This window comes from Notolabrus celidotus, chromosome 9 (assembly GCF_009762535.1).
Source record: "Notolabrus celidotus isolate fNotCel1 chromosome 9, fNotCel1.pri, whole genome shotgun sequence".
Classification (NCBI taxonomy): domain Eukaryota; kingdom Metazoa; phylum Chordata; class Actinopteri; order Labriformes; family Labridae; genus Notolabrus; species Notolabrus celidotus.
This window is the reverse complement of record NC_048280.1, coordinates 35,448,673-35,475,011: the sequence shown is the minus strand read 5'-3', so window position 1 is coordinate 35,475,011 and position 26,339 is coordinate 35,448,673. Positions and strand designations below refer to the sequence as shown.

The following is a 26,339-nucleotide window of genomic DNA, read 5'->3' as shown; positions in this document are numbered from 1 at the left end:
ACAGGAAGTGTATATTTTTCTGGTAAAACCATGTGACCGGTTTAAAGTGGGAGTGTATTCATATTCACAGATGGTTCAAAAGACCCTAACACAGGACATGCAGGGGCAGCTGTATACATTCCAGAGCATGAAATATACATAAAGAAAAGATTATCAGATCATGTATCTGTATACACAACAGAACTCATTGTAATGTTAATAGCTCCTATAGTAACAGCACCTATATAACATTTAAAAACAAGTTGGTGACAGAAGGTTGGTGGGAGGGAATGGAAGGGAAAAAAGTATCATCACTCGCATGAGAATAGGTCACACAGGTCTCAAACACGCAGAATAGGCAAACACCCAACAGGGGAATGTGCACATTGTAATAAACCTGAAACAGTTGCACATATATTACGTGATTGCAAAGGATAAAGCATGATGAGGAATGACTTTTTTTTCCATTTTTAAAGAGGTAAAGCATATTCACATTTCATTTGCAGGGCTATAAGGGAAAGCTACGGTGGCCATGAAGTGCAAAACACAACGGCAAATCAGAAAACATTACAGCAAATCAGAAAACACTATGACACATCAGAAAACACTATGACACATCAGAAAACACTACGACACATCAGAAAACACTATGACACATCAGAAAACACTATGACACATCAGAAAACACTATGACACATCAGAAAACACTATGACACATCAGAAAACACTATGACACATCAAAAAACACTACGACACATCAGAAAACACTACAACAAATCAGAAAACACTACAACAAATCAGAAAACACTACAACAAATCAGAAAACACTACAACAAATCAGAAAACACTACAACAAATCAGAAAACACTACAACAAATCAGAAAACACTATGACAAATCAGAAAACACTACAACAAATCAGAAAACACTATGACACATCAGAAAACACTACAACAAATCAGAAAACACTACAACAAATCAGAAAACACTATGACACATCAGAAAACGCTATGACACATCAGAAAACACTACAACAAATCAGAAAACACTATGACAAATCAGAAAACACTATGACAAATCAGAAAACACTATGACACATCAGAAAACACTATGACACATCAGAAAACACTATGACAAATCAGAAAACACTACGACAAATCAGAAAATACGACAAATCAGAAAAAACTACGGCAAATGAGAAAACATTACGACAAATCAGAAAACACTACAACAAATCAGAAAACACTACGACAAATCAGAAAACACTACAGCAAATGAGAAAACACTACGACAAATCAGAAAACACTACGACAAATCAGAAAACACTATGACAAATCAGAAAACACTACAACAAATCAGAAAACACTACAACAAATCAGAAAACACTACAACACATCAGAAAACACTACAACACATCAGAAAACACTACAACACATCAGAAAACACTATGACACATCAGAAAACACTACAGCAAATCAGAAAACACTATGGCATTAAATTTTTTCTCCATTGTTTACACACATTTTCTGAAAGCATGCCTCATACTCTCACAACTCTACACACAAATAAAGAAACACACACACAATGAGCAAAACCCCTCAATTCTCCTGCAAAATGAATCTTTACATACATAACAATGTTATTTCTTCTCAAAATGGTATTTTGTTTTCTAATGACACACACAGACCATCATATGAATAGACATATATAAGAACCAGTTGAACACTGATGTGCTCAATGTAAAACACTCAACACTCAGTGTTACACTTACTACAGACAGTACTTAAATAAGTGTGTTGTAAAATATTTTAGAATATTGTTTTTATACTTAAAATACACAAATACATGTTAACATATATATTTTATTTCCCCCCAGAAAACCAAAGTACACTGTGTACATCCCAACCAACACAAAGTTACACATGCAGCGGTCTACATAGAAAACAACAGAGTAATTTACTGTATACAGTTACAGTATATATATATATAAAAACTATGCTGCATCCTCTCCTCTGTTTTGGCCACAGAACCTCATCCACATCACAAGTATAGTTTTCCCTGGCCAAGCAGCAGGGGAAATAAAGCTCTGATTGCTAATTGTAAAACTGTGAGACAAATGTTTACCCATGTGATGAGTCAGTGTGCATAGTAGGGAAATTAACTTTAGATTTTTGAATGACAGTGTGTTCCTTGTGAAACAAGAAATTTTCTTCATGAAAATTGTGCCACATGCAGAGAATTGTGTGTAGTGTTTTGAAAAAAGTGTGTTTTAGAACTGCAGTTTGAGTGTAAAGCAGGAATTGTGCATGTAGTTTAGCAGAATAGGTTCAGGGGTTTGGTGCATGGGTTACTGTCACAGTTCAGGACGGACCCAAGAGCAGAATTAAGGAAGAAAGTGGATTTATTCACAGCAGGCAAAGCAGAGTACTGTCCGTTCTAAAGTTCAAAAACCAAAAGCAGTCCAACCAGGCAGAAGTACAAAGTCGGCAGGCAAATCCAAAAACAGGTTAACAGGCAATGGTCTAATTCCAAGGAGACAAAAGAACATATAGCAGGCTGAGATAGAAGCTGGCAGGAGCACACATGACAATCTGGCAAACAGCGAAGGAACTGGCTGGCTTATATACCAGGGAGTGATTACCAACTGGTTGCAGGTGTGTGTGAGCAGGAGAGCGCAGAGGGGGTGGGGCTAGGAGGAGCAGGCTGCTCCAGCAGTGTCCATGACAGGTTACATGTTGTGGTCATTGTATTTGTGTGTAAACAATCGAGAAAAACTGTAAACACTGATGAGCTCAATGTAAAACACTCTGATGAATGGAAAACACTTCTTCTCCATTCATCAGAATGACTTAGGCTTTTTTTATGTTCAGTGTTACACTTACTACAGACAGTACATACTGTACATAAGTGTGTTGTAAAATATTTTATGATATTGTTTTTATACTCAAATCAAACAAATACACGGTGACATATATATTATATTTTCCCCCAGAAAACCAAAGTACACTGTGTACATCCCAACCAACACAAAGTTACACATGCAGCGGTCTACATAGAAAACAACAGATTAATTTACTGTATACAGTTACAGTATATATATATATAAAAAAAAACTATGCTGCATCCTCTCCTCTGTTTGGGTCTGGCCACAGCACCTCATCCACATCACAAGTATAGTTTTCCCTGGCCAAGCAGCGGGGGAAATAAAACTCTGATTGCTAATTGTAAAACTGTGAGACAGATGTTTGCCCATGTGATCAGTCAGTGTGCATAGTAGGGAAATTAACTTTAGATTTTTGAATGATAGTGTGTTCCTTGTGAAACAAGAAATTTTCTTCATGAAAATTGTGCCAAATGCAGAGAATTGTGTGTAGTGTTTTGAAAAAAGTGTGTTTTAGAACTGCAGTTTGAGTGTAAAGAAGGAATTGTGCATGTAGTTTAGCAGAATTGCTTCAGGGGGTTGGTGCATGGGTTACTGTCACAGTTCAGGAAGGACCCAAGAGCAGAATTAAGGAAGAAAGTGGATTTATTCACAGCAGGCAAAGCAGAGTACTGTCCGTTCTAAAGTTCAAAAACCAAAAGCAGTCCAACCAGGCAGAAGAACAAAGTCAGCAGGCAAAACCAAAAACAGGTTAACAGGCAATGGTCTAATTCCAAGGAGACAAAAGAACATATAGCAGGCTGAGATACAAGCTGGCAGGAGCACACATGACAATCTGGCAATTGGTTCAGGGGGTTGGTGTATGGGTTACATGTTGTGGTCATTGTGTCTCAAGTACCAGTATCTGTGTGTAAACAATCGAGAAAAACTGTAATTAAAAGTATTTAGTTTATTTCTTTCTGTTTTTTTTTTTATTGTATTAATTAATTTATATCTATTCATTTAGTTTGTTTGTTTGCTTGTTTGTTATTAATTTTTTTTTTTCATTTATTTAGCTTAGTTTAGTTTGGTTTGTTTGTTTGTTTGATTTAATTTAATTATTTTCTGGTCTAAAAATCTCCTGTTTCAACTCCAGGCCAGTTGGTGGCGGTAATGCGCCGACAAGCCGGTTCGCCAACCGCCAATAAACTACAAAGAAGAAGAAGAAGAAGAAGAAGAAGCAGAAGAAGTAAAGATGGCCGCCGCTGAAACCAAGACAAATCCTGTTCCATTGAGGAGTTGGAGTTTCTGGTCTTCACTCTTTTATTTCAGAAACATCCGTGAATTCACATGTCTGTTTGTGACCGTGTGTGTTCTGATGAGTCCGTCTCTGGCCGAGGATCAGGACTTTGCGGAGGACTTTCTGAAGCGGGAGTTCTCCCTAGCGAAGCCGTACCGGGGTAAGTTTCTGAGTCTGATAATAAGATTAAGACACACTTCACACCTCTTAGCTAAGGTCACAAACCAGGGAATGGTTCCTTCTGTCATCGCAGAGTGAAGGCTTATCAACTTATCACTCCGGAAATGAAGTTTAGGATGTGAGGATCCTAAAACTAACGAGCTTTAACAGTGACAGCAGAGAGGAGCAGAGAGGAGCAGCTCTATGTTAGCTCCACTTCCTGAGGGTGCGTTCAGGGACAGAAAGAAGAGTCAGACAAACTGAATTATTTACAGCCCATTACAATCTCTAACGGAATCATAAACTGATTATAAACTCCACTCATTTATTATGTACAGAACAATTTGACACTTTGGTTATTAGCTTGAAAGTGGGTTCCAATAAACTCCAGACTGTAATGTTCTGATGTTCAGACACATGATAAAACAAAGAAAATGAAGGTTACCTTACTGCAAATGTTACAATGTTACAATGTTACAATGTCATTTAGCAGATGCTTTTATCCAAAGTGACGTACATATGAGAACAAGAACAACACAAGCAAAGATCTAGACAAGAGGAAACAAGATCAGTAAGAGTAACAAAGTGCTTCAAGTCCATTTGGATGCAGGTAGTAAGGAATTATTTTTCTTTTTTATTATATAAAATAAGGAACATCTACAATGAAGCAAGGAAACCATTTAAGACATTCCATTATCATCATCAACAATTAACATCATCACAATAATGACCAAAGTACCAAGTGCTGGGTCACTCCAGAGCTGAACACAGATTCCCAGAGTAGAGCAGGACAGTGTGAGTCAACTGTAGCTGGAAGACATGATCTGCCACTGGGGACAACAGTGGAGAACAGTCTAGCTAAGTGCACAGTGCTTCTTAAAGGTGACATATCATGCAAAATTGACTTTTTAATGGTTTTTCACCTGAAATATGTTTCCCTGGCATGTCTACAAACCCCCCGAGAATGAAAAGAATCCATTCTGCCCCTGTTCTGATTTCTCCACCTTTCTGTAAATGTGTGTGAAACCAGCCGTTTCAGTTTTCAGTGTTTTTGTTACGTAACAACAATATCCGGTCTGTCACGGAGTCAGAGCTCGGAGCTTGTTCAGCCCATAGACTGTATAAAATAATACTGAATCCCCCCTCCGTTTTTCATTACCTGCACACATGTGTGCTAACAAGGAGCTTAGGAGGGAGGCATGCTAGTTGTAGGCTGTCTTAATAAACACAAAGGTCGGTTTTACTCCCCACGTCTGCAGATTTGAAGATCTAGTGGATGATTTTTACTTATCATGGATAAGTGCTAGCGCTGATTAGCATAGCCACATAGCTACATGTTCATAGCTGTAGCTGTAGCTGTGTACCAAGACACACGTCGACATACTGACAAATAAAACAACAAGAAACACAGAATCTGTGACCAATCCTTCAGAAAGGTCCTGCTGCCTTTCTGGTTGAGGTCGGTTTTACTCACCACGTCTGCAGATTTGAAGATCTAGTGGATGATTTTTATTTATCATGGATAAGTGCTAGCGCTAGTTAGCATAGCCACATAGCTACATGTTCGTAGCTGTGTACCAAGACACACGTCTACATACTGATAAATAAAACAACAAGAAACACTAAATCTGTGACCAATCGTTCAGAAAGGTCCTGCTGCAGGCGCCTCTCCGTCAGGATCAGATTCAGAGGGTTGAAGTAACGCGATCTCTGAGCAGCCGTGTATATTCAGCCAACATGTAAACATTAGATCAACGTGCTGGAGAGCCGAGGCACATCCACTTCCGGAGGGGGCGTGGTCTGAGAGAAAACAGAGTGTTCTGAGGAGGACTGAAGAAGAGGGTTCTTCAGGCATGCCAAAATCTGATTTCAAAGTGATTTTTTGAGCATAAACTTTAAAGACATGTTTTGGGGACCTCTTAGACCAATATATATTGATGAAAAGAGCGTGATGTGTCACCTTTAAAGAGCTGGGTCTTTAGCTGTCTTTTGAAAGTAGAGAGTAAATATTGTGTTGTTGACTCCCCAACATCAATACAATGGAAAATAACATCAAACTTTAAAGCTGGGGTTGGTAGTCAGATTTACATCCACTTTTTGTCATACTGGTTAAAATGATCTTTATGTCCTGATGGTAATCAATACATAATGTGTTCTTAAAAAAGAGTGAAAAAAAGCTGCTATCTACAGCCGGAGTAAACCTGGGAAAACACTAACCAATCACTGTTTTTGGGTCCCCCGCCTCCTGCGCGTACATTTCCCCGGCGTGCACTCTGAGTCCCCGTCCCCTGCCTCTGCTTCCCCTGACTCTATTTACTGCCCCTCTCACTCGACCTCGGGCCTGTCCCCTCTGACCCGATGAGGTGGTTTGCTCAGGACTGTAGTCCGGATCAGAGTCTAAAAAGCTCTCACCACGAGGATCTGACAAGCAGAAGAATGAATGACATTCAGTAAGTCCTACAGAAAATGTAGATGTACTGTAGCGTCAGTCCGGACGCTGTAGTGATGACGAGCCGATTCGTGAACGTTGAGTTTCAATAACCGGTCACTGTCGGCCGTGATCACGCCAACCAACAAAACAACAATCAATGTTTGAATGAATGAAGAACTTCTCCTCTTGTCTCTCCTCTCTCCCGCTCACACACTGTACACCTCTCCTGATGCCTTCACTGACTGTCAACACTGTAGGAATTAAGAACATCTACACTGAACACGTTTAACAAACAGTAGAGCTGTTACAGTATTATATATGTGTTATAACTTTTCTCCTGATATCGTGTCACCAGAACAACTGGATAATGCTAGCATGACAGTTGTGAGTACTAACAGCAGCCATGTTTGTTTGTGTTTTTAACTTTCACTTGAGAATGTTTTGGTGAGGACCGGTTTTCAATCAGTCACCATCATATAGTCATGAATCAGCGGCGCTCATGCATGTGAGCGGGGGGGCGTCGTTTTGGAGGGGAAGGGGGGGAGGGGTTAGACAGAGTCCTGAGGAAATGCTACATTCAAATTCATGCTAGTTTTCAGAGACTACCAACCCCAGCTTTAATGTCTCAAATACATTTTCTGACAATAACAATGACACATTTATGTCATTTATTTATTTTTCATTTAAAAGGAACATGCATATTCATTTTTAATTCTTAAAGACACAGAGACAGTTTTACATGTTTTTATCTCATCACACCTGGACTGCTGCGGCTTTGACCAGAACCAAAAATTACGACCACATCACTCCGGTTTTAACTTCCTTGCACTGGATCCCTGTTTGTTTTAAAATTGATTTTAAGATGTTACTGATTACTTTTAAAGCTCTACATGGACTTACTCCGACCTCTATAGCAGACCTTTTAATACCCTGTAAGCCGATGCACGCACTGAGATCCTCAGGCAGAGGTTTACTGTTCATGCCAAATACAGAAATGAAAACGAGAGGGGACAAGGCGTTCGCAGTGAGGGGTCTGACATTCTGGAACCACCTGCCTGAGATCAGGTCTTCTGAGTCAGGATGCTCTTTTAAATCTCTTAACCCTCCTGTTATGTTGTGGGTCAAATTGACCCTTTTTAAAGTCTATTTTAGGCAGTATATGCCTTTCAAACCAGCTAAATACAACATAAAAATCTGGGCAGCCTGTGACAGAAGAGGAGTCATGTTAATTTATCAACATCACTTCATTAAAGCTGTGGTTGGTAGTCTCGGAAAACTAGCATGAATTTGAATGTAGCATTTCCTCATGACTCCGTCTAACCCCTCCCCTTCCCCGCAGAGCTCCTCCAAAACGACGCCCCCCCCCCCCGACTGATTCAAACTGGTCCTCACCAAAACATTCTCATAGTGAAAGTTAAAAACACAAACAAATATGGCTGCTGTTAGTACTCACAACTATCATGCTAGCATTATCCAGTTGTACCGGTGACATCATATCAGGAGAAAAGTTATAACACATATATAATACTGTAACAACTCTACTGTTTGTTAAACCTGTTCAGTGGAGATGTTCTTAATTCCTACAGTGTTGACAGTCAGTGAAGGCATCAGGAGAGGTGTAGAAAGTGTGAGCTGGAGAGAGGAGAGACAAGAGGAGAAGTTCTTCATTCATTCAAACATTGATTGTTGTTTTGTTGGTTGGCGTGATCACGGCCAACAGTGACCGGTTATTAAAGCTCAACGTGTTCACCAATCGGCTCGTCATCACTACAGCGTCCGGACGAACGCTACAACATCTACATTTTCTGTAGGACTTACTAAATGTCATTAATTCTTCTGCTTGTCAGAGCCCCCGTGATGAGAGCTTTTTAGACTCTGATCCGGACTACAGTCCTGAGCAAAGCACCTCATCGGGTCAGAGGGGACAGGCCCGAGGTCGAGTGAGAGGGGCAGTCAGTAGAGTCAGGGGAAGCAGAGGCAGGAGACGGGGACTCAGAGTGAACGCCGGGGAAATGTACGCGCAGGAGGCGGGCAGAACGGCAGGACGGGATTTGAATGGTTTAAAATTTTAGGACCCAAAAAAGGCTGATTGGTTGGTGTTTTCCCAGGTTTACTCCGGCTGTAGATAGCAGCTTTTCTTCACTCTTTTTTAAGAACACATTATGTATTGATTACCATCAGGACATAAAGATCATTTTAACCAGTATAACAAAAAGTGGATCTAAATCTGTTTACCAACCCCAGCTTTAAGTTTTTTTAAGTGGGTTTGTATGAGTTTTTATCACTAGTAACTGTAGGGGCCACAACGGATGCTGCTCAGCTTGTCCCCTGTGACGAGAAACTGCAGGAGAAATGAGACATTTAAATTGATCTGTTATCGGCCATCGGATTAAAAAGAAAAAGGCCGATATGCGTCAAAATGCCGAATATCTGCGCCGATAATCGTCCCAGTCGAGAATCGGTCTATCCCTACTAGTTTACACCTGTAGTCCCTTGCCAGATGTTAAAAAGGTTCCCTAAAAAAAATCAAGATTAAACCTAAAAAAGAAAGAAAGAAAGAAAGAAAGAAAGAAAGAAACTTAAAGCCGCAAGCGGCAATGAACTGGCCCTCGCACACCCGCCACCGCCTACGCGAGCCACCGCCACATGTAAACCGTCTCCTGATATTTGCCATCACATGATGCGAAAGCAAGATCTGAGAGTATATACTGCCTCAGGTGGTGCAAATGTTCCAAGTTTTTGGCAGATTGCCAAGAAAACCTCAAAACTTGACAGTGTGCCACGCCCACAATTTTAGTCTGAACAGAATTCCTTTAACAATAATTTAATCGTCAATATGTCTGCTATAGAATGTGCCTTGTTTGGACTGAATCAGAGAAAAACTCTAGGGGGAGCTCTCAAAAGTATGCACCCTTATTTGTGCGTCATTCTTCACATTCAAAGCTGTATGTGCGTTTGATGCCCCGCCTCAACGCCTGCCATGCCCACATTTTTTGTCTGATCAAAATTTGTTCTGATAATTTTTTCTCGTCAAGGTGTCTACTATAGGTTGACCTTGGTTTAGACTGAATCGGAGAAAAGCTCTAGAAGTTAATAGCAAAAGTATGCACCCTTATTTTGGCCCCGTTTTTCATGTTCAAAGCTAGGTGGCGCTCTTCCTGTTGAGTTTGGGATATGGGTGCAAGAGGCTTTTTTGTGCGTCCTGATAACATGAATATGGGTAAAATTTTTCAAGCATGTAGCTTAAAATAACCCCTATGGGGAGGGGTTTTTGAAAACTGTAGGGGGCGCTAGTGAGCACATTTTTTCGACTTTTTTTGTGAAACCCATGAAATGTCGCAATTTTCCCCAGCACTGATGAGTGTGTTGGATGAGGTGAAATTACGTGCATTTTAAAGTCACAAAAATCAATTTTCCGACGTTTTTTTTGTATGCCCCGCCCCAAAGTCTGCCACGCCCACATCTTTCGTCTGAATGGAATGCCTTTACTGTGTATTAATCGTCAATGGGTTTACTATAGAATGTGCCTAGTTTGGACTGAATCAGAGAAAAGCTCTAGGAGAAATGAGCAAAAGTATGCACCCTTGCACGGACCCATTTTGGCCCCATTTTTCATGTTCAAAGCTAGGTGGCGCTCTTCCTGTTGAGTTTCAAATATGGGTGCAAGAGGCTTTTTTGTGCGTCCTGATGCCATGAATATGTGTAGGACTTTTCATGCATGTAGCTCAAAAAAACTCTATGTGTAGTATGTTACTTTTACCTCTAGGGGGCGCTACTGAATTTTTTTTTTGCAAGACCTATAATAACTTGCAATTTGCACCAGACTCGATGAGTGTGCAAAAATTCATTCACGTTCAGGGGTCCAAAAATGCGTTTTAAGTGGCGGAAGAAAGAACAATCCTTAGGGTTACAATAGGGCCTTCGCCACCAGCGGCGCTCAGGCCCTAATTAAATGAAAATAACAAGGGAGAAGAGAAAAAAATACACAAAAAAAAAGTAAAAAAGAAAAGAAAAAAGAGTACAAATAACACCATATGATTAAAAATGACTAAAAGCTACACACACATTCAATTTCTGAGCTTTGCTGTAGTCATGTAACACAAACACCTCGCACCAATCAGTATTAATGACAGTTGAATGATCCATACCACCATCGACCTGTTAGGGAATATACCAGGAACATAAAGAAGTTCATGTGCATGGAGCTGATCTATCTTCTGGTAAAAACAAATCAAGTGAACAGTTTGGACTCAAACCAGTTAAGACTGTAAAGTTCTGTTCATCGACAGAGAACAGCTGGAGGACGTCTTTGTTAAGCTAACAGATGTGACTCTTTCAGGGTTGGGCTTCTCTAGCTCCTCACAATGGGACCTGATGGGCACTGCCATGGTGACACCTGACTACGTGAGGCTGACCCCAGACCTGCAGAGCAGACAGGGAGCAGTATGGAGCCGCATGGTAAGTCTGGACTTTATAACTCAAGAGCATTTCATATTGGCTGATGCTGTAACAACAGAAAACCATGACAGCCTGTTCAAAAATCAGAACGGCACAGGAGCACAGCACAGGACTAACTTCCTCAACATCTTTTCTGTTGCCTTGCAGCCTTTCTACTTGCGAGATTGGGAGCTCAAGGTGCACTTTAAAATTCACGGGCAGGGAAAGAAGAATTTGAATGGGGATGGTCTGGCCATCTGGCTGACCAAGGACCGCATGCAGAATGGTAGGTGAAGACTGGTTCACTCCAGAGGTTGTTTTCCTCCTTCCTCCATGTGAAGGAACAAGAGACTTCAGGTCATTTCATTTGATTTACTGAAACAGGACTGGCCCACGTGACTCAGCTCCATATTTACCCAGTCTGGTACACTACCAGTCAAAAGTTTGGAAACACCTTCTCATTGAATTATGATTATTTTAATATTGTAAACACTGTAAATTAATACTGAAGATATCAAAACAATGAAAGAACATATATGGATTTTTTTAAATTTTAAAAAAGTGTTAAACAAAGCAGAATCTGTTTTATATTTAAGATTATGTAAAGTAGCCCCCTTTTTCTTTCATGACAGCTTTGCACACTCTTGGTATTCTCTCAGTCTGTTTCATGAAGTGGTCTCCTGGAATGGTTTCTAATGAACATGAGCCTTGTCAAGAGTTCATTTGTAGAATGACTTGCCTTCTTAATGTGTTTGAGACCATCAGTTGTGTTGTTCAGAGGTAGGGTTAGTACACAATGGATAACCCTATTTGACTACTGTTGTAATCCAGATTATGACAAAACCAGATTATTTCATAGTTTTGATGTCTTCAGTATTAATCTACAATGTTGAAAATAATTACAATAAATAAAAAAACATGGAATGAGAAGGTGTGTCCAAACTTCTGACTGGTGGTGTGTCTGTGTCATCACGGATCAGTCTCAACAAAAACAGGTCCACCTTAGACCAAAACAATCTCCCCAAAATAAAAGTCGCCTTTGGGCGGTTTAACTCAACATGTCATCAAAGGTTTAACTTAACATGTCATCCTGTAAATGTATTATAATTAATTTGATTTATTTGTAAAGGGACCATGTACAATATTTAACATAAATGTCACTATCTGAGGCATTGTACCAGAGTTAGCTTAAAGCTAATTTACATCTGCAGTCCCTTGGCAGGTCACAATTAAAACATCACATTGTAAAAACGCACGCACGCACGCACGCACGCACGCACGCACGCACGCACGCACGCACGCACGCACGCACGCACGCACGCACGCACGCACGCACGCACGCACGCACGCACGCACGCACGCACGCACGCACGCACGCACGCACGCACGCACGCACGCACGCACGCACGCACGCAGTACTGTATAACAAGTTAAAAATATCAAATCAGTGGTTGCAGTGTTGAGTGTCCTTTAGCAGACTTTTCAGTTTGGTTTTGAAGCTGCTGAGAGATTCACTGCAAAGTGGACTTTCTAATGGTTCTCTACCTGAAATATGTGTCCCTGGCATGTCTACAAACCCCCCAAGAATGAAAAAAATCCATTCTGCCCCTGTTCTGATTTCTCCACCTTTCTGTAAATGTGTGTGAAACCAGCCGTTTCAGACTTCCGTGTTTTTGTTACGTAACAACAATATCCGGTCTGTCACGGAGGTCAGAGCTCGGAGCTTGTTCAGCCCATAGACTGTATAAAATACAACTCAACCCCTCCTCTGTTTTTCATTCCCTGCACACATGTGTGCTAACAAGGAGCTTAGGAGGGAGGCATGCTAGTTGTAGGCTGTCTTAATAAACACAAAGGTCGGTTTTACTCCCCACGTCTGCAGATTTGAAGATCTAGTGGATGATTTTTATTTATCATGGATAAGTGCTAGCGCTAGTTAGCATAGCCACATAGCTACATGTTCATAGCTGTGTACCAAGACACACGTCAACATACTGACAAATAAAACAACAAGAAACACTAAATCTGTGACCAATGGTTCAGAAAGGTCCTGCTGCAGGCGCCTCTCAGTCAGGATCAGATTCTGGATCAGATTCAGAGGGTTGAAGTAACGCTATCTGTGAGCAGCCGTGTATATTCAGCCAACATGTAAACATTAGATCAACGTGCTGGAGAGCCGAGGCCACATCCACTTCCTGAGGGGGCGTGGTCAGAGAGAAAACAGACTGTTCTGAGGAGGGCTGAAGAAGAGGGTTTTTCAGGCAGACCAAAATCTGATTTCAAAGTGTTTTTTTGAGCATAAACTTCAAATACATGTTTTGGGGACCTCTTAGCCCAATATTTATTAATGAAAGAAGCGTGATATGTCACCTTTAATATCCTCTGGTAAGATGTTCCACTGAGTTGTGGCTTTCACAGAAAAAGCTGACTGCCCAAAGGCAGTACGATGAAAGGGCACATTGCAATTTCTGAACGAAGATATTCTTGTGGATTTAACGGAGTCCACTGAGCGAAAGTTAATAAACTGACGCAGTGGAGGCGGGGCCAAGCCATTTAAAATCTTATACACAAGACACACATTTGAATACAATTTAAAATTCTCAAAGCTCAAAAGATGATGTTTGTTTATACAGAGAGTGAAGTGGTTTAATGAGCGTCTCCCCAGCCTGACCCCAGCATGTGATACAGTATGACATGTGGGAAAGGATCATAGCATGCATAAAAGTCTTGGCTGCACCCACTGAAAGACAGCTTCTTATCAGTCTAAAGTTTGTCAAATTATATTTGATGGGTTTTATCATTTTCCTAACATGTTTCTTCATATTAAGGTTTTGAATCTAGGACTACACCAAGATATTTTAAACTCACTAACTATTTCAATCCTCTCAGCTCCAATGACAATGTCAGCGTTGATGGGCTGCATACTGGTTTTAGAGAAAAACATGCCTTTAGTTTTACTTACATTTAGTAAAAACAAGGGTGAGCTGGTCAAATAGAGGATCTCAGCACTCGTCTCTGTCGGTCAGAGTCAGTTCAGTCAAAGTTTCAAAGTACAAACAGAACAAATATTTGACAGCATTCTAGATGTTCTTCAGTAAATCTCAAATAACATCACCTTACTGTCTAAATATTGCGTAACTTAATGACTGCTGTCCTGGAGCGGTGTCAACGCTCATGACCGGGTGACACCGAGTCCTTCTGTGACCCTGAGTGTGGAGCAACCAAGCAGCAACCTCCGGTCTCAAACAGTGAAGCCCATGTGGAAGTGTTATAAACTGCAGTTTATTGAGAATCCGCTTGAGGCTGGCTGCAGAAACACCAGAAACCACATAGACATGAATGGGAAAAAGACGATCTTTGCAGCATTAATAAACATGTTTACAGCCTGGTTCAAAAAACAGCTTGGCCCTATGTAGCTAATCTCTCTATCGGCACACACTGTACGGGGGTGAATTTTTTTCTAACGTGACGGTTCAGAAGATATTAAGATTACGAGTTTTTGCCCAAATTTAGGACATGACTGACGTGACTCCCGGTTGGAAACACATAGCTGTTAGCTAGGAGGCTCACACTACGTCACACTCTGCCTGGTTGAGTTCAGCATTTCAAATATGGCTGCCGCCGTCGATTGGCTTCAAAACAGCTCTCAGGAACAGATGGGTGACGTCACGGATACTACGTCCATATTTTATACAGTCTATGGGAGCAACATGAATTTAAAACGCTCAATGAGACGCATTTATCCATTTACCCTCCTCCACCCGCTCACTTTAGAGCCTTCTCTCAACACCTCCACACACACTCTCTCTCTCTCTCTCTCTCTCTCTCTCTCTCTCTCTCTCTCTCTCTCTCTCTCTCTCTCTCTCTCTCTCTCTATCTCTCTCTCTCTCTCTCTCTCTCTCTCTCTATCTCTCTCTCTAAACTAACAGAGCTGTATAGAAGAAAGTAAATATATGAATAATAAAGATAATAAAAATAACAATAATAATACTAACAACAACAACACAAAATATATATATATAATAATAATAATTACAACAATAATACTAACAACAACAAAAATAATAATAATAATAATAAAAATAATTTCATTTATATTTTACAGATGACTGTAGATTATTTACAGAAATGTAAAATTATAATGTAAAGATTTAAAAAAAAAAACTGTCTCTCAATTCAGTTCAATTCAATTAAATTCAAAGGGCTTTATTAGCATGGAAAACATACGTAATCATTGCTAAAGCTTAAAAAGAAATGAAACACAAAATTACAAACAATTACAGAATAATAAGATTCAATGTTAAACTAACAGAGCTGTATAGAAGAAAGAAAATATATGAATAATAAAAATAATAATGATAATAAAAATAACAATAATAATACTAACAACAACAAAAAATATATATAATAATAATAATTACAACAATAATACTAACAACAACAAAAAATATATATATAATAATAATTACAACAATAATACTAACAACAACAAAAATATATATATAATAATAATAATAATTACAACAATAATACTAACACCAACAAAAAAATATATATATAATAATAATAATTACAACAATAATACTAACACCAACAAAAAATATAAATATAATAATAACAATAAAAATAATTTCATTTATATTTTACAGATGAAAATAGATTATTTACAGAAATGTAAAATTATAATATGAAAATGTAATAAAAAAAAAAAACTTCTCTCTCTCTCTCTCTGTCGCTGTCTCTCTCTCTCTGTCGCTGTCTCTCTCTCTCTGTCGCTGTCTCTCTCTCTCTCTCTCTCTCTCTCTCTCTCTCAATTCAATTCAAAGGGCTTTATTAGCATGGAAAACATATGTATTCATTGCTAAAGCTTAGAAAGAAATGAAACACAAAATTACAAACAATTACAGAATAATAAGATACAATGTTAAACTAACAGAGCTGTATAGAAGAAAGAAAATATCTGAATAATAAAAATAATAATGATAATAAAAATAACAATAATAATACTAACAACAACAAAAATATATATATAATAATAATAATAATTACAGCAATAATACTAACACCAACAAAAATATATATAATAATAACAATAAAAATAATTTCATTTATCTTTTACAGATGACTGTAGATTATTTACAGAAATGTAAAATTATAATATGAAAATTAAAAAAAATAACTTCTCTCTCTCTCTGTGTCTGTCTCTGTCTCTCTCTCTCTCTCTTTCTCTCTCTCTCTCTCTCTCTCTCTCTCTCAATTCAATTCAAATTTGCTTTATCGGCATGAACAACGAGATATTATTGCCAAAGCACATAAATTCCTACAGTTCATTATATATATTCACAACACACTACACTCACCATATATACATTAATCACACACCATATTCATTACATATTATATTCATCACATACATATCAACCATATATTACATATTTTATATGCATTAATGAACGATGGTGTCACCTATACAGCATATCTCAATGTCCTCACCCGATGCGGCGCGCTCACAAAACCTCCACCCAAAATCAAACCCCATGGGATGGTGCGTCCCTCAGGCTGTGACAGGCAGACACATATTTAGCAGCCAGAGGAGCTGCTGACCCTTCCCCCAGGAGAACTGACAGTTTCTCTTCTGGGGTTAATGTTGGGAAGTTTGGTACCATGTTAGTAATGTCCCTGTAGTGGGCATCTCTTAGTAAAGAGAACTTGCTACAGTGGAGGAGGAAGTGCATCTCTGTCTCTATGTCCCCTGTAGAGCAGTGAGCACATAGACGCTCCTCTCTGGGCAGCCATGTCTGTCTGTCTGTCTGTCTGTCTGTCTCTCTCTCTCTCTCTCTCTCTCTCTCTCTCTCTATAGAGATACATTTTTAGGTTGTGCCAGTCTGCAGCAACATTTCAGGTTCCATTAGAAACAAATAAAGACAGGTTTTTCTCTGTTGCTTTATTTAGTCACAGTGAAAGCTTCTGATATATGTTGCAGTGATGTTTGATGAAACCCTCAGTGTTTATTGTTTTGATCCAGTTCCTGGGATGAACCCTGATGTAACTGACTCTTTGTTTGCAGGTCCCGTTTTTGGCAACATGAACCAGTTTGTTGGACTCGGAATATTTGTGGACACATACCCCAATAATGACAGGAACCATGATGTAAGTGAGTCAGTAGAGACAGCAAACTGAGGTTTTATTATACTGTGAATATTTTCATAGAAGACGACTAGATGAACCTACACAGTCGGGTGGACGTGACGCATGTTTCAGAGGAAACAGATTTCAAATACTTCTCATGTCTCCCTTTCTGCAACCCTTCTGAATATGCAGAGGATACAACCTGGAACTCAGGTAGCATCAGCTGTTCATGTTTCATGAGCTGCTGAGATGTTTGTTTGATGTTTCCATCACCTCCATGAGTTCACCGTCTCATGTTACCTCATCACATGCATTCGTTTGTCTGATTGTGGCTCTGCAGCAGTGTAAAGGTGGGGGGGGGGGGTGTTTGATTACTGCTGAGGGCTGTGTTACAAACAGTGGATATCAAAAGTCTACACAGCCCTGTTAAATGCAAGGTTTTGTGAAGTAGAAAGTAGAGACCAAGATAAATCATGTCAGAACTTTTTCCACCTTGAACGGCCAAAAACAACCAGATCTGTGTCCGGTCCGTCTCTGATCTGCCACATCACCAGATCTGATAGGTTTCTATTCCAGTCAATGTGTTAACTTCAACTGGATTGGCTCTGTTGGGTTCCAGATCTGGTGGAATTTGGCAGTTAAAGGTGACATATCATGCAAAGTCGACTTTTTAATGGTTCTTTACCTGAAATATGTGTCCCTGGCATGTCTACAACCCCCCCGAAAAGAATCCATTCTGCCCCTGTTCTGATTTCTCCACCTTTCTGTAAATGTGTGCTGAAACCAGCCGTTTCAGACTTCAGTGTTTTTCATACGTCACAACGACATCCGGTCTGTAACTGAAGTCAGAGCTCGGAGCTTGTTCAGCCCATAGACTGTATAAAATAATACTCAACCCCTCCTCTGTTTTTCATTCCCTGCACACATGTGTGCTAACAAGGAGCTTAGGAGGGAGGCATGCTAGTTGTAGGCTGTCTTAATAAACACAAAGGTCAGTTTAACTCCCCACGTCTGCAGATTTGAAGATCTAGTGGATGATTTTTTATTTTTCATGGAAAAGTGCTAGCGCTAGTTAGCATAGCCACATAGCTACATGTTCGTAGCTGTGTACCAAGACACACGTCGACATACTGACAAATAAAACAACAAGAAACACTAAATCTGTGACCAATGGTTCAGAAAGGTCCTGCTGCAGGCGCCTCTCCGTCAGGATCAGATTCTGGATCAGATTCAGAGGGTTGAAGTAACGCGGGTTTGTGAGCAGCCGTGTATATTCAGCCAACATGTAAACATTAGATCAACGTGCTGGACAGTCGAGGCCACATCCACTTCCTGAGGGGGCGTGGTCAGAGAGCTCATTGTCATTTAAAGGCACAGACACAGAAAACAGCCTGTTCTGAGCAGGGCTGAAAAAGAGGGGTTTACAGGCAGACCAAAATCTGTTTTATAAGTGTTTTTATGAGCAATAAAGTTTAAAGACATGTTTTGGGGACCTCTTAGACCAACATATATGGATGAAAAAGAGCAGAATATGTCAAAGTTGTGACATGATTCATCTTGGTCTCATTTTTTATATATCACAAAACCTGGCATTTTAACAGGGGTGTGTAGACTTTTGATAACCACTGTAAGTCTCAACAGTTTGCATGCAAAGCCAGACAGTCTAAGCTCCAATAGGACTACTGTCTTACCTGCATGCATCACTTCCTGGATGTTTTGGATCAGGGTTAGGTTCTTCTATATCTCGTGACAGATTTCTTGACATGCCCTCATGTCGTGTGCTGAGTTCCCTTCTCCTCATTCCAGAGAGCTTTCCCCTACGTGTCAGTGATGCTGGGGAACGGGACTCTTTCGTACGACCACGACTATGACGGTCGGACAACTGAACTCGGAGGATGCACAGCCATGACCCGCAACGCCATCTATGACACGTTTGTCCTCGTCAGATTCTCCAAGAACAGACTCACGGTATGAAACCTTTGATGGGATTAATGCAGTCTGATTACACCTTTGATGTTTTGATTTTATTTTATGTTCCATGTTGCACATTCACGTCTTCCATGTTTAGCAAATGCAGAAAGTTTGACCTGCCTGTAGACGCCACATTAGATTTATTTGACAAGCTTGTTATGCCGGTTATGTTGTATGCATGTGAAGTGTGGGGGTTTGAAAATATAGATCTACTGGAAAAGCTACACCTTAAAAGTTAAAACGACAACCTGCAATAACATGGTGTATGGCGAGCTGGGAAGATACCCACTCTGTAATGCAGTTAACAAAAGAATGATTGGCTACTGGGGGAGGTTGATCACAGGTAAAGAAAGTAAGTTAAACCGTATTATGTATAATTATCTGTTTAACCTGCACAACACAGGTGCCTATGCATCACCATGGGTTTTAAAGGTTAAACAGATACTGGATGACTGTGGCCTGTCTTACCTCTGGATCACACAGCAGTGTAACAACATTAACTGGCTTAGACAAACTGTTGAACAGAGGCTTAAAGATCAGTTTCTGCAAAAGTGGCAAGGTGAACTGGATAAAATGACATCATGTGATTTATATGTACAATTTAAACCAGATGTAAAACTAGAAGAATAATTGTTGTTTGAAAAGCAGAAGTATAGACAGGCTATTTGTAATTTTAGAATGAATAACACCAGGACTCTTAAGGTCAGGGGAAGGTATAAAGGCCTGGATAGAAACAGAGGATTTGTAATCTCTGTAATGATGATAGTGTAGGAGACGAGTACCATATTTTGTTTGAATGCAGGAACACAAGCATTCTGAATAATAGAGAGAGGTTCATACCCAGGTATTATTTTCAACGTCCCTCTGTGTTTAAATTAATTCTGCTTTTGCAAACAGATAAGCCAAAACTTATCTGTAAATTAGGAGCTTTTCTGAAGAATGTCCTTCCATTGTACCATTGTACCGTACCTTGGGGGACCGGGCCTTTGCCATAGCCGCCCCCACCCTCTGGAACTCTCTCCCCCCACACATCCGTGCTTCTGACTCACTTCAGTCATTTAAGAAACAGTTAAAAACTTACCTTTTCAAACAGGCATTCCCCACACATTAACTATTCCACCTCTTCCCTTGTCGTCTGCTTGTCTTATATGTCTTTGTTGTATTTATTTATTGTCTCTCTTGTAAAGCGTCTTTGAGTTATTGAAAAGCGCTATATAAAACTTAGGTATTATTATTATTATTGTTTAAGTAAGATCTGTTGTACTTCAACGATGCTGTGTGCCATCATTATATTATTTTGTTATTTGTAATTTATGTTCTGTGGCTCCATACCATGTGATCATGGTCTGAGCATCAAATTAAAATGAATGAAAATCCTGTAAGAACTCAGTGCTATTCCTGATCCTTCCCCGCCCTCCAGGTCATGGTGGATGTAGAAGGCAGGCAGGAGTGGAAAGACTGTGCTGACGTCACTGGACTGCACCTTCCTCATGGCTACTTCTTTGGTGCTTCTTCTGCCACCGGAGATCTGTCTGGTATTAACACAAACTGGCTTCCTTAGAACAAAGGGAATATTTGCTTATTTAAATGGAGTCAAATAAACCTGTGATCACATTTGTAGGGACAATGTGTTACAAGCTGTACAAATGAAGAAATGTCAACGAGTTAGCTGATAAAAACTCAAATTCATCCCCTCCCAAACTTCAAACACGATAGAGACACGCTGAAGAGTCTTTCCTCGGGAGTGATTCTGTCCTTGTTTGTGTTGCTCCAGATAACCATGACATCATCTCCATGAAGCTGTACCAGCTGACAGTAGAGCGGACTCCTGAGGAGGAGGAAGAGGAGGAGGCCACTATCCCCAGTGTTGACAACATGAAGCCGTTTCAAGGTAGATGTGACATGGCTCTCTGTGGACACTTACCTCATGTAACAACTGCATGCTTACAAAGGACAGAACTCTATTTGACTGAAAACAAGAACCAGGGTCTAAATGTAGTTCAGGGGTAGATAATCTCCCCTCTGAAAAGACCCTGTAGTACTTTTCCAAGGTCCCGGGACTTTCGGGGGGCAGGGCCTGTAATGCTGAACGTGTCTGATTGGTAGATTAACCACAGTGTTTTTATTCCTCCCTCCGTCCACAATAACATCACACACATCTGTGATTCACTTGATTTCTCTTTCTTTCATTAGTTTTTATTTGTTCTATCTTTTTTGTATGTGTGTGTACTTTTCAAAAGAAGAAGCTGTGATTCTCTTGATTTAGCAGCTTGTAAACATTAGTCTTCTCTCAGCCCACCGTGAATGCGTCTCTCCCGGTGTTCCGGTTTTAAAAGTGACCCTGTAAACTGGAGACCTTCAGCTGAACGTGTCAGTGTTTGTGGAGTTTACACAGCTGTTGAAACACAGAGGGAGTTCCTGGGAATGCAAACTAGTTTAGTTTTTATTAAGATTTCAAAATATCCTCATCAGATATTTAATGATCGTCTAAAGACGTTTATGAGGGATGCATCCGGCTGAAAGTCTCCAGTTAACAGGGTCGCTGTTTAAACCAAAACACCGGCCGATCTCTGCCACGGCTTTTTGAGTTCAAAAGGATTTTAAAGCCGTGTTGAAACGTCTTTGCTACTCGCGCTTATCTCCTCTCACGTGTTGATTCAGTGAATCCATCTGTGATGAAATATAGCACCATCTAAAACAGCACCAGCTGAGTCTCTTCATGCTAACAGGCTAACTGTTGTGTTGCTCATAATGATACCTGCCTGTCCGCATGCTTCTATGGCGTCATCTGTGATGAATGGCATTCCTCTTTGTTTTACTGCCCTCTACTGGTCTGGTGGTGTAGTGCATTTACTTTTCTTTCTCCATACGTCACTGGCCTGATTTACACAATCTACCTGGGACTTCAGCCTGTGGTCGAAACACAGACAACAATGGGGACACAGGAACCTTTTAGTTCAGGGGGGCTAAAATACCCTGGAACTCTTGGTTGGAATGCATCTCATGACTGATGTTTGTAGAGGTTATGCCATCTCACAGAACACACTGAACAAAGGGCGTGTGTGTGTGCTCATTGAACAGAGTTTATCTTTCCAGCGTTTTTAAATCCCTGAAGCAGCTGATTGTTGAATTTGGTTTGATGTTTTTATTTCTTCCTACGTCTTAAAGGTGACATATCACGCTTTTTTCATCAATATATATTGGTCTAAGAGGTCCCCAAAACATGTCTTTAAAGTTTATGCTCAAAAAAACACTTTGAAATCAGATTTTGGTCTGCCTGAAAAACCCTCTTCTTCAGTCCTCCTCAGAACACTCTGTTTTCTCTCTGACCACGCCCCCTCAGGAAGTGGATGTGCCTCGGCTGTCCAGCACGTTGATCTAATGTTTACATGTTGGCTGAATATACACGGCTGCTCAGAGATCACGTTACTTCAACCCTCTGAATCTGATCCAGAATCTGATCCTGACGGAGAGGCGCCTGCAGCAGGACCTTTCTGAAGGATTGGTCACAGATTTAGTGTTTCTTGTTGTTTTATTTATCAGTATGTCGACGTGTGTCTTGGTACAAAGCTACGAACATGTAGCTATGTGGCTATGCTAACTAGCGCTAGCACTTATCCATGATAAATAAAAATCATCCACTAGATCTTCAAATCTGCAGACGTGGGGAGTAAAACCGACCTTTGTGTTTATTAAGACAGCCTACAACTAGCATGCCTCCCTCCTAAGCTCCTTGTTAGCACACGTGTGCAGGTAATGAAAAACAGAGGAGGGGTTGAGTTGTGTTTTATACAGTCTATGGGCTGAACAAGCTCCAAGCTCTGACTCCGTGACAGACCGGATATTGTTGTGACGTAACAAAAACACTGAAGTCTGAAACGGCTGGTTTCACACACATTTACAGAAAGGTGGAGAAATCAGAACAGGGGCAGAGTGGATTTTTTTCATTCTCGGGGGGTTTGTAGACATGCCAGAGACACATATTTCAGGTAGAAAACCATTAAAAAGTCCATTTTGCATGATATGTCACCTTTAAAGAAATCTCTCTTTCATGAAGTTGTTGTATAAACTGAATGAACACTGAAGGACTCTATATCCTGTTATAATGACAACAAATCTCTTGTCCTCTCTGTAGTTGAAGTCCAGGAGGAAGGGATGAGCAAAGTCCAGTTCTTCTTCACCCTCCTCTTCTCCATCCTGGGCGTGGGCGTGCTGGCAGTGGTAGGGCTGGTAGTTTACGGGCGCTGGAAGGAAAATAGACGCAAACGATTCTATTGATCAGAGAACAATGTACCGACGGTGTGTTTCTAAATCAGCACAAGAAACAACAATGCAAAGACTGCCATAGCTTTACCAAACCAAACAATCGAATGATCAACAAACAACACTGTGTTTCTAAAGCCAAGATGAACAAACGGAGAGATTACAGACGGAGCCAGCTGGGAAACTCTTACATCTAGACAGATTAGATCAAAAAGAAATTCATCTCAAAGCACCGTGGGTCTGTAACAGATGCACTAACCCAGACACTGAAGTTTGAACGTGTTCCTCCACAAAGAGAGGCACTCAAACGTCAGAACCAATCCCAGATGCTGTATGTGGTTTACTGACATCTCGTTACCTTTGACCTTCACTGACATGTGCATACCTCTTTCTGCCACTTGGTGCCGCCAACAGGAAGCTTAAACCTGATGAGTAGAAGCTGTGAAGACCAATCAACCTGTGTATCTTTCTTCTTCTTAATGCACTGAAAATTCAAATTGTAATGAGCTCTCTAGATTTTATGGGGGCAGCTTGTGAGGCAAGCAAAGCACTTAAATCAGCTGGAATGGAACTGTGATTGCTGTTTCTACATGTGTGACTGTTGATGAGTGGCTTTCTGTGTTGTACATTTCAAGGGGAAGTCATTTTGGGGCCCTCCTTATTGTTTTTGTCACATTTTGGGGTTGTGCTGTTCCAGTAGATTACTTCAGATAGCATCATAATATTTCAGGGAAAATAAACCAGATTAAAGATTGTCCACTTAAAGTGATTGTTACTGTTTTTAGACGTTCATGGAAAAATGCGTCTCAAGGCTTAAGTCCACCAGATCTGTGTCCGGTCCGTCTCCGATCCGTCACAGCACCGGATCTGATCGGTTTCTATTCTAGTCAATGTGTTAACTTCCACTGGATCCACTCCATTGCGTTCCGGCTGCGTCTCTGATCCGGCAGGTTGGAGTCCTCCGGATCAGATACACAAGACTTCTATTTTTGACGCATCAATCTCAACAGAGCAGATGGAGCGGGACAGGAAGTCAGGTTTCACCAAAACAAAATGAAAACATCCGGTTAATTTTCAGAATAAAACACTCTGTGTTATCACCAGATCGTATTTCACTGAACTACAACAACAAACCAAAGTCATGATGAGCGGAGCCAGGCCTGGAGTCAACAGGTCAGAGGTTTTCAGAGGACCAGAAAGACAACATGGATGAGGAGAGGAGGAGGAGGAGAATCCTTGATTCAGGGATTACAGTGGGTAAACCTCGGTTACATGACTCCGGCTCTCTGACGGTCCTGCTCTGTGCTGCGTTCCGAAAACACGATCGGTGGGTGTTCATGGATGAGAGAGCACCGCAGCGGGTCGGAGACAGACCGGACACGGATCTGGTGGAAGTCCCGTGCCAGAGTTCTCAAGTTAGCAGTGCCTCACGAGGACCAACTCAAACAAGCTTTTCATTTTCTTTTGAATATCTCACATTTTGATTTTCCAAAGTAACTCCTACCTTCCTGATGTTGACAAGTAGATGTTAATATATGTATTCAATCAGTCCGTCACCTCTGAGTAACAAATGATACTACACCTGTTTTCAAAATAACCCGTATCATGCCTCTGAAATGTCTTAGACCCCAAACTACAACACTGTGTTTCTTGTTTTAAATAATATGTTGTAATCATGTTGCTTTTGAATTGTGCTGACATGTGTACTGTGATTTTGGTAGCCATATGCAGGATCGTGTAATGAAGTGTGTTTGAGTAGAATGAGCGTTTTCTGATTATAGTCTCTGTTTGTTAGCTCCTTCACCCCATGACAGATGACACAAGCTCTGTCTTTGGTGTGGCTGCTGGATGTGTTCTGTTGCTTCTCTGATCAGTCTGCCGGTGTTCACTGGACCTGTGAGTCATTTCTGAATCATTTTGTAGCAATAAGAGGCGGAGGATGAAGTCAATGGAAATCCAATATTTTAAACTGAAAGTGAAATAATGTATTAAATCAAAGTAGAAGAACAATTTAAATCTGTGCAGAAGAACACAAACATGTTGTCTTGGTTTTTATTCCACACGTTTTTTATTCATTGGCCGCAACAACTTCTCAACTCAGACGCTGGAATCATCAGAGGACAGAAGCATCACCTCACTTCCTGTTTACTACCAGCTCCTTGCTTCAGGCTGACCACAGTCAACATGGCTGACTATAGTTAGGGTGCATCTCAAAGCTCTAAACTTCCATCCTTGCGTTGTTCACTCACGTCTTAGCCCTGCCCACCAATCAATCAATCAATCAGTCTTTATTTGTATAGGGCAATATCACAACAAACATTACCTCAAAAACAAACAAAACAACAAAAGAAAAAAACAATTGATGTTTATGTAAACGAAATAGAGCAGACATAACCTAAAAAAGTTAGTAATGAAAGAGGGGAAATATATGAATAATAATAAGAAAGTAAATAAAAATATATTATATCAATAATTATAATGAAACAGTTAAAGCGGAATGACAGTTTCTTAATTATTAATTTAAAGTGGTTAATATTAAATACTAAAAAAATTAAAAATAGAAAAAAATAGATAATATATAAACACGTATACAAATAAACAAAGTGTGTCTTGTGAGGGGTAGTAGTTGTTTGGGAAGGTTGGAGGTATGAAGGTTAGTGAATATCTTCTGATGTATTCTAAATATATATATATATATATATATATATATATATATATATATATATATATATAAATCGTTACTCTTACTGATCTTTTCCTCTTGTCTAGATCTCTGCTTGTGTTCTTCTCGTATGTACGTCGCTTTGGACA

The 26,339-nt window shown here is 40.2% G+C and overlaps 1 protein-coding gene across 1 annotated transcript; it reads left to right on the top strand.

The window, feature by feature from the left end:
• The first annotated feature begins 4,036 nt into the window (after window positions 1-4,036).
• LOC117819016 (VIP36-like protein) lies at window positions 4,037-25,564 on the top strand. The gene is made up of 8 exons (XM_034692209.1): window positions 4,037-4,298; window positions 11,068-11,186; window positions 11,334-11,451; window positions 17,233-17,315; window positions 19,101-19,262; window positions 20,686-20,800; window positions 21,040-21,156; window positions 23,401-25,564. Exons 1-8 carry the CDS (start codon window positions 4,094-4,096, stop codon window positions 23,541-23,543), a joined length of 1,062 nt encoding a protein of 353 aa, XP_034548100.1. The 5' UTR covers window positions 4,037-4,093; the 3' UTR covers window positions 23,544-25,564.
• The last annotated feature ends 775 nt before the right edge of the window (window positions 25,565-26,339 follow it).